Raw genomic sequence first — 9561 nt, forward strand, 5'->3', positions numbered from 1 at the left:
GAACTCACTTTGTAGACCAGGCTGGCCTCAAACCCAGAAATCCACCTGCCTCTGCCTCCCAAGTGCTGGGATTAAAGGCGTGTGCCACCAAGCCCGGCTACCACACAGTTTTTAATCACTATTGCTCTGTAATACAGCTTGAGGTCAGGGATGGTGATTCCACCAGTATTGCTGAGAATAGTTTTCTCATTATCCTGGGTTTTTGGTTATTCCAAATGAATTTGCAATTGCTCTAACTCTGTAAGAATTGAGTTGGAATTTTGATGGGGATTGCATTGAATCTGTAGATTAATTTTGGTAAGATGGCCTTTTTTTTAGTATATTAATCCTGTCAATCTATGAACATTGGGAATCTTTAAATCTTCTGAGATTGTCTTGATTTCTTTCTTCAGAGACTTGAAATTCTTTTCATACAGATCTTTCACATGCTTGGTTAGAGTCACACCAAGGTATTTTATGTTATTTGTGATTATTTTGAAGGGTGCCATTTCTCTAATTTCTTTCTCAGTCTATTTATCCTTTGAGTAGAGGAAGGCTATGGAGTTGTTTGAATTAATTTTATATTTAGCCACTTTACTGAAGTTGTTTATCAGGTTTAGGAGTTCTCTGGTGTAGTTTTTGGGGTCACTTAAGTATACTATCATATCATCTGCAAGTAGTGATATTTTAATTTCTTCCTTTCCAATTTGTATCCCTTTAACCTCCTTTTGTTGTCTAATTGCTCTGGCTAGGAACTATATTGAACACTAGGGAGAGCATGGGCAGGCTTGTCTAGTCCCTGATTTTAGTGTGATTGCTTCTCCGTTTAGTTTGATATTGGTTACTGGTTTTCTATATATTGCTTTTACTATGTTTGGGTATGGGCCTTGAAATCCTGATCTTTCCAAGACTTTTAACATGAAGGGGTGTTGAATTTTGTCAAATGCTTTTTCATTATCTAATGAGATGATCATGTGGTTTTTTTTTTCCTTTGAGTTTGTTTGTATAGTGGAATTCCTTATATTGAACCATCGCTGCATCCCTGGGATGAAGCCTACTTGATCATGGTGAATGGTCATTTTGATGTGTTCTTGGATTTGGTTTGCAAGAATTTTATTGAGTATTTTTTTTATCACTATTCATAAGGGAAATTGGTGCGAAGTTCTCCTTCTTTGTTGAGTCTTTGTGTGGTTTATGTATAAGCATAACTGTGGCTTCATAGAATGGATTAGGTAGTGTTCCTTCTGTTTCTATTTTGTGGAATAGTTGGAAGAGTATTGGTATTAGATCTTCACTGATGGTCTGATAGAATTCTGCACTAAAACCATCTGATCCTGGGCTTTTTGGGGTGTGTGTGGGGGGTAGGAGCCTATTTATTTATTTAGAGACAGGGCTTCTCTGTATAGCCCTGGATGTCCAGGAACTCACTCTGTAGACCAGGCTGGCCTTGAACTCAGAAATCCACCTGCCTCTGCCTCCTAAGTGCTGGGATTAAAGGTGTGCGCCACCATGCCTGGTTGTTAGGAGACTTTTAATGACTGCTTCTATTTCTTTAGCAGTTATGGGACTGTTTAGATGGTTTATATGATCCTGATTTAACTTTGGTACCTGGTATCTGTCTAGAAAATTGTCCATTTCATCCAGATTTTCTAGTTTTGTTGAGCATAGGCTTCTTTAGTAGAATCTGATGATTTTTTTAAATTTACTTCTGTGGAGATCTGATAGGATGCATGGGATTGTGTCAATCTTCTTGTATCTGTTGAGACCTGTTTTGTGACCAATTTTATGGTCAATTTTGGAGAAGGTGTCTTAAGGTACTGAGAAGAAGGCATATTCTTTTGTTTCAGGATAAAATGTTCTATAGACATCTGTTAAATCCATTTGTTTCATAACTTCTGTTAGTTTCACTGTGTCTGTGTTTAGTTTGTTTCCATGATCTGTCCATTGCTAAGAATGGGGTGTTGAATTCTCCCACTAATATTGTGTGAGACACAATGTGTGCTTTGAGCTTTAATAAAGTTTCTTTTGTGAATGTGGGTGTCCTTGAATTTAGATCATAGATGTTCAGAATGGAGAGTTTATCTTGGCAGATTTCTCTTTTGATGAGTATGAAGTGTCCTTCTTTATCTTTTTTGATAATTTTTGGTTGGAAGTCAATTTTATTCAATATTAGAATGGGTATTTCAGCTTGTTTCTTGGGATCATTGGTTAGAAAATTTTTTCCAGCCTTTTACTCTGAGGTAGTATCTGTCTTTGTCACTGAGGTGTGTTTCCTGTATGTAGCAAAATGCTGAGTTTTGTTTATGTATCTCGTCTTTTAGTCTATGTCTTTTTATTGGATAGTTGAGTCCATTGATGTTAAGAGATATTAAGTAATAGTGCCTGTTGCTTCCTGTTATTTTTGATGTTATTTTTATGTTTGTGTTCCTATCTTTTCATGTTTGTTGAAAGAAGATTACTTTCTTGCTTTTTCTGGGGTGTAGTTTCCTTCCTTGTGTTGTAGTTTTCTGTCTATTATCCTTTGTAGGTCTGGATTTGTGGAAAGCTATTGTGTAAATTTGGTTTTATCATGGAATATCTTGGTTTTCTCCATCTATGGTAATTGAGAGTTTTGCTGCGAATAGTAGCCTCGACTGGCATTTTTGTTCTTGTAGTGTCTATATGACATTTGCCCAGGATCTTCTGACCTTTATAGTTGTGAAGTGTAGTGTAATTCTGGTAGGTCTGCCTTTATATGTTACTTGACCTTTCCCCCTTATTACTCTTCATATTCTTTCTTTTTTTGTGTGCATTTGGTGTTCTGATTTTTATGTGATGAGAGAAATTTCTTTTCCGGTCCTTTTTTTTTTTCAAGACAGGGTTTCTCTATATAGCCCTGACTGTCCTGGAACTCACTTTATAGACCAGGCTGGCCTGGAACTCAGAAATCCACCTGCCTCTGCCTCCCAAGTGCTGGGGTTAAAGGTGTGGGCCACCACTGTCTGGCTTTCTGGACTAATCTATTTGGGGTTTATAATTTTGTTGAAGATATTTACTGGCCCTTTGTGTTGGGAATCTTTGCTCTCTTCTATACCTATTATCCTTAGATTTGGTTTTCTCATTGTGTCCTGGATATTCTGGGTGCTTTGGGTTAGGAACTTTTTGTATTTTGCATTTTCTTTGACTGTTTTGTCAATGTTTTCTGTGGTATCTTCTGCACTTGAGATTCTCTCTTCTATCTCTTGTATTTTGTTGGTGATTCTTGCATCTATGACTCCTGATCTCTTTGTTCTCCAGCGTTGTCTCCCTTTGTGATTTTAAAATAGTTTCTATTTCCATTTTTAGATCCTTGATGGTTTTGTTCAATTTCTTCACCTGTTTGGTTTCATTTTCCTGTATTTCCTTAAGGGATTTTTGTGTTTCCTGTTTAAGGGCTTCTACCTGTTTACATGTGTTCTTCTGTATTTCTTTAAGGGAGTTCTTTATGTCCTCCTTAAAGTCCTCAATTATCATCATGAGATGTGATTCTAAATCATAATCTTGCTTTTCTGGTGTGTTGTGGATCCAGGGCTTACTGTCGTGAGAGAACTGGTTTCTGATGATGCCAAGTAACTTTGGTTTCTGTTGCTTATGTTCTTGTCCTTGCCTCTCACCATCTGGTTATCTCTGGTGTTAGCTGGTCTTGCTGTCTGTGACTGTAGCTTGTCCCTCCTGTGAGCCTGTTAGCCTGTGATCTTAGGTGTGTCAGCACTCTTGGGAGGCCAGCCCTCTTTGGGCAGGATTTGAGTATGGAGAGCTGTGGCACAGGGTTAACTATGGGGTACAGATGGAAACTGGGAGACATACTTAATTTTTTAAAAAAAAATTGGGCAGGGATTGACCTATTGCTGTAGAACATTTTGACACCCCCCATTATGTCAGGGCCATGGTCTTTGGAGAGATGTTACAGTCTGGCTAATTGAATGGCCCCGCTCCATTAATTCACTGGAGCTGAGGCTGTGTTTATCTTTTGACCTCAGGGTGCGGAAGAGCTGGTATGGATATCTGAAAGACCCACTCCATCTGTAGAAGATAGATGAAGAGATTCCAAAGCATCTGTAGAGGCTACACCTGAAAGGAAGGAAGAAGATGCAGCAACAGAAACATCATACCCAAAGGACAGAGACTCTCTACCAAAAAAAGACTCAGATGAAGGAATCAGTGATTGAAGGAAAAGAACTGACAAAATCTTGGGGGAGGGTAGGGTGTGGCTGCAGAAGTGCTGTTGCTATGCTGTTATTGTGGAATGGATCTGTTACTGCTGAGATACACTGGACTTGTGTATTAGATCCTCCTGTGCTTCACTTTGTTAACTGGGAAGAGAACACAACAGTCCTGTTTGTGCCAATGACTCTGAGATTTTGGGTGCTCCTGTTGCTAACCATTGTTTCCCAAGCAAAGATGGTCACATAACAATTTATATATGAATGATCAAACTGTAAAACATGATAAAATATTAACTATTCAACATTCAAAGTTAGATAAATTACGCTCTCCAAAGCTCTTATTTCTACCTTACTGCAGAATTAACTGTTATGGGTATTTCCACACAGTTAAGAAAAACCATAATGGTCCTGCTTATACTAGTAGAAATTTTAAGAAATTCTGTTATGAATGGCAAATTCAACATAACACTCAAATCCCTTATAACCCACCAGATCAAACATTTGTAGAATGTACACATTCCACCCTTATGAAACAACTTTAAAAAAAGAAAATGGGGAATGACTCCCCAAGATATTTTTGCTATTATCTTATTTACTTTAAAATTTGTAAATTTACCATAATGCTGGAACATATTACTTGAGTTTCCAGAATATTCAGGATTCTCAGCCCTACAGGTGGTTATTGTCCTGTCCCATTTAATATAAAGAAATAGACCACTAGCTACCAGGATGAAGAATTTCAGAATATATATATATATATATATATATATATATATATATATATATATATATAGAGAGAGAGAGAGAGAGAGTGTTTGTGTGCTTCTCTTAGAGTATTGATGGCTCCAAATAAAAATCAATGTCCTAAAATTTAAAAAAAATACAAAAAGAGGGATATGTTGGAACTCTGTCCAAAGAACAATACATGGTGAACAATGCCTTGGGCAGCGGTGAGAAAGGCTCCAGAAGGAAAGGCACAGGGCTTTTTAACCTCAGGCGCATTTTGTTTCCTGGACTGTTCTGACATAACTTTGTGCTGACAAATATTTACATTCAATTTACAAGACATGTTTATTCTTGTTGAATGTCACAACGTAGCTATAGAACCCAATCTGGTCAGTGTAGCCTGGGTATGGCCTTTTCCTTGCTTTCATGCCTTCCCAAATATAATCCATAGCACAAGCCAGGCAATTGCATTTAAATTGGTTTGCTCTGAGAAAGTTCTGGGAAAGGGTAGCTCTGTTAATACTTAGTATGTGCTTATGGATGTTTATTTACATGTTTTCCTGAACTCAACCCTCCTAGGACTATTGATTTCTTTGTTTTACTTGTACATAAGAGTACACCGAAACCAAAGTAAAGTTGTCTACAGCATCCCGCTATAGTCCACCCCATTCTTTCAGGCTCTCAGATTCCAGATCCAGCAGACAAAATCTGCACAGATTGGCTAAATATTCAACAAATGTAGAATATTATTAAGAAAGAACATTGCAGGCAATAAACTAAGGGTTTAAAAAATACATCGTTATTGTCCTTTTTCAGGTAGATGTGGGAATGGTTTCATAGTGAACAAGGATTGTGTACTCTCTCTGGCACAGTCCTTGGATCAAAATCTATGAAATGTAAGGAATACATATAGTAGTTACTATCAGAGATGAAGTTACTCACAAGCAAGGAGGCCCAAAGTGTGTATCCCGAATTTCCTATGATAGGAGGATAATTACTTCCAAATCCAAATACAATAGTTTGAGAAAAGAACAGGTATGTCCAGAAGTATCCTAGGCTCTGTATAATCAGGCTTGTCATTAATTGTATGGTCTGAAAGGAAAAGATGCCATTCTTTGTCACAATTCCAGCTAACTCTTAAGAAGGAACACACTTCAAGACAAACATTGGAATGAAGAAGAAAGGTGATGGTCTACAGAACAGTTTACAGAACTTTAGTGACAGTTTACAGAACTTTAGAATGGGGGCATTGGCTGGGATACAACGCTTGATATAGTCCTAGGTCATTTTGTCATGTTTTATCAAGCAAAATCAAGACAAATCTGTCGCTACAGAAATGTCCCAATTCCTACCTTTTCTTGTAACTTCCCCATCGACATTCCTAACTCCTGGTAATCACTCATCTGTTTCTCATACTTGCATCATTTCCAGAGTGTTGGACAAAAGACATGGTTTCTAGTACACCCATTGAGGCTGGCCTTTTCAGGGTGACAGCATGGAGACTCAACAAGCTGAAGTATCTTTGTGTGATTTATTCCTCTTTTTGTAGCAGGATATGGTATCTGTGACTCTATCTGGCTCAAATATTCACCTGATTGGCATTTGAAGATGGAGACTATGTAAGTAATTGTAAACTGCTATGTAGACTAGTTTTCGGTTCTCCAGGATAAATGTCTAGGAGCATAGTTTTTTTCTTCTTTTTTGTCTTTTAGAAGCTGGATTTTTTTTATTAAAAAGCTTGCTAGAATATAATTCACAATGTCAGTACCTTTTTAAAAAATATTCTCACCATCAGTCTTAAGGGAGGATCAGAGTATCTGCATCATCGCCAGCATTTGGCTCTGCTACTGTTTTTAGCAGAGTGTTAGCTCATAATCCCGTCCTCAGTCTCCAGTGACAACTGTTAATGATGTCTTTCTATATGCTTGTTTGCATTCTATCTTATTCAGTGAAATGTCTCTTTATATTTTTTTCTGACTTTGGAAACAAGGATGAATGGCTTTTAATCATCTATTATGACAAATCTTTTTAAATATATTTTATTAGAAATTTTCTTTATTTACATTTCAAATGTTATCCCCTTTCCTGGTTTTCCCTCTGAAAATTCCATATCCCCTCCCCCTGCTCCCCAACTCACCCATTCCCTTTCCCAGTCGTGGTATCCCCCTATACTGGGGCATAGAACCTTCACAGGACCGAGGGCCTCTCCCATTGATGACCGACTAGGCTATCCTCTGCTACATATATACAACTAGAACCACAAGTTCTACCATGTGTTTTCTTTGATTGGTTTAGTTCAAAGGAGCTCTGGGGGTACTGGTTAGTTCATATTGATGTTTCTCCTATTGGGCTTCAGACCCCTTCAGCTCCTTGTGTACTTTCTCTAGCTTCTTCATTGGGGACCTTGTGCTCCCTCTAATGGATGATTGTGAGCATCCACTTCTGTATTTGCCAGGCACTGGCAAAGGCCCCCAGGAGACAGCTATATCAGGTTCCTGTCAGCAGGCTCTTGTTGGCATCTGCCATAGTATCTGGGTTTGGTGGCTGTTTATGGGATGGATCCCCAAGTGGGGCAGTCCCTGGAACGTTGTTCCTTCAGTCTCTGCTCTGAATTTTGTCTTTAATTCCTTCCATGGGTATTTTGTTCCTCCTTCTAAGAAAGATTCCGAGCTTCTGGGCTAATATCCACTTATCAGTGAGTGCATATCATGTGTGTTCTTTTGTAATTGGGTTACCTCACTCAGGATGATATCCTCTAGATCCATCCATTTATCTAAGAATTTCATAAATTCATTGTTTTTAATAGCTGAGTAGTACTCCATGTGTAAATGTACCAAATTTTCTGTATCCATTCCTCTGTTGAGGGACATCTGGGTTCTTTCCAGCTTCTCGCTATTATAAATAAGGATGTTATGAACATAGTGGAGCATGTATCCTTATTACATGTTGGAGCATCTTCTGGGAATATGCCAAGGAGTGGTATTGCTGGATCTTCTGGTAGAACTATGTCCAATTTTCTGAGGAACCACCAAACTGATTTCCAGAGTGGTTGTACCAGCTTGCAATCCCACCAGCAATGGAGGAGTGTTCCTCTTTCTCTACATCCTCAACAGCATCTGCTGTCATCTGAATTTTTTATCTTAGCCATTCTGACTAGTGTGAGGTGGAATGTCAGGGTTGTTTTGATTTGCATTTCCCTGATGNCTAAGGATGTTGAACAGTTTTTTAGGTGTTTCTCAGCCATTTGGTATTCCTCAGTTGAGAATTCTTTGTTTAGCCCTGTGTCCCATTTTTTAATAGCATTATTTGGTTTTCTGGAGTCCAACTTCTTGAGTTCTTTATATATATTGGATATTAGCTCCCTATCAGATTTAGGATTGGTAAAAATCTTTTCCCAATCCGTTGGTTGCCTTTTGGTCTTATTGACAGTGTCCTTTGCCTTACAGAAGCTTTGCAATTTTATGAGGTCCCATTGTCGATTCTTGATCTTAAAGCACAACCCATGGGTGTTCTGTTCAGGAATCCTTCCCCTGTGCCCCTATCTCCGAAGTTCTTCCCCACTTTCTCCTCTATAAGTTTCAGTGTCTCTGGTTTTATGTAGAGTTCTCTGATCCACTTATACTTGAGCTTTGTACAAGGAGATAAGAATGGATCAATTCGCATTCTTCTACATGATAACTGCCAGTTGAGCCAGCACCATTTCTTGAAGATGCTGTCTTCTTTCCACTGGATGTTAACTCCTTTGTCAAAGATCAAGTGACCATAGGTGTGTGGGTTCATGTCTGTGTCTTTAATTCTGTTCCCTTGATCTTCTTGTCTGTCACTGTACCAGTACCATGTTCTTTTTTCTCACAATTGCTCTCTAGTACAGCTTGAGGTCGAGGATGGTGATTCCACCACAGGGTCTTTTATTGTTGAGAATAGTTTTTGCTATCCTAGGTTTTTTGTTATTCCAGATGAATTTACAAATTGTTCTTCCTAACTCTGTAAAGAATTTAGTTGGAATTTTGATGAGGATTACATTGAATCTGTAGATTGCTTTTGGCAAGATAGCCATTTTTACTATATTAATCCTGCCAATACATGAGCATGATGAGAGATACTTCCATCTTTTGAGATCTTCTTCGATTTCTTTCTTCAAAGACTTGAAATTCTTATCATACAGATCTTTCACTTCCTTAGTTAGAATCACACCAAGGTATTTTATATTATTTGTGACTATTGAGAAGGGTGTTGTTTCCCTAATTTCTTTCTTAGCCTGTTTATCCTTTGTTTAGTAGAGAAAGGCCACTGATTTGAGTTAATTTTATATCCAGCTACTGCACTGAAGCTGTTTATTAGGTTTAGGAGTTCTCTTGTGGAATTTTTAGGATCACTTATATATACTATCATATCATCTGAAAATAGTGATATTTTGACTTCTTCCTTTCCAATTTGTATCCCCTTGATCTCCTTTTGTTGTCGAATTGCTCTGGCTAGGACCTCAAGTACTATATTGAATAGGTAGGGAGAAAGTGGGCAGCCTTGTCTAGTCCCTGATTTTAGTGGAATTGCTTCCAGCTTCTCTCCATTTACTTTAATGTTGGCTACTGGTTTGCTGTATATTGCTTTTATTATGTTTAGGTATGGGCCTTGAATTCCTGATCTTTCCAAGACTTTTATCATGAATGGG

General features: G+C 38.1%; 1 protein-coding gene across 2 annotated transcripts in view; it reads right to left on the bottom strand.

Moving 5' to 3' along the window:
* The window catches only part of LOC115064924 (membrane-spanning 4-domains subfamily A member 12-like), a 24530-nt gene that overhangs the window by 10089 nt on the left and 4880 nt on the right, over positions 1-9561 (bottom strand). Inside the window, exon 2 of one of the 2 annotated variants that reach the window (XM_029543859.1) lies at positions 5832-5981. The exons of the other annotated variant lie outside the window; for it this stretch is intronic. Coding sequence (XP_029399719.1) covers positions 5832-5981 — 150 coding nt within the window. The remainder of the gene's footprint in view (positions 1-5831; positions 5982-9561) is intronic. 2 annotated transcript variants of the gene reach the window in all.

Source organism: Mus pahari, chromosome 1 (genome assembly GCF_900095145.1).
Source record: "Mus pahari chromosome 1, PAHARI_EIJ_v1.1, whole genome shotgun sequence".
Taxonomy (NCBI): Eukaryota; Metazoa; Chordata; class Mammalia; order Rodentia; family Muridae; genus Mus; species Mus pahari.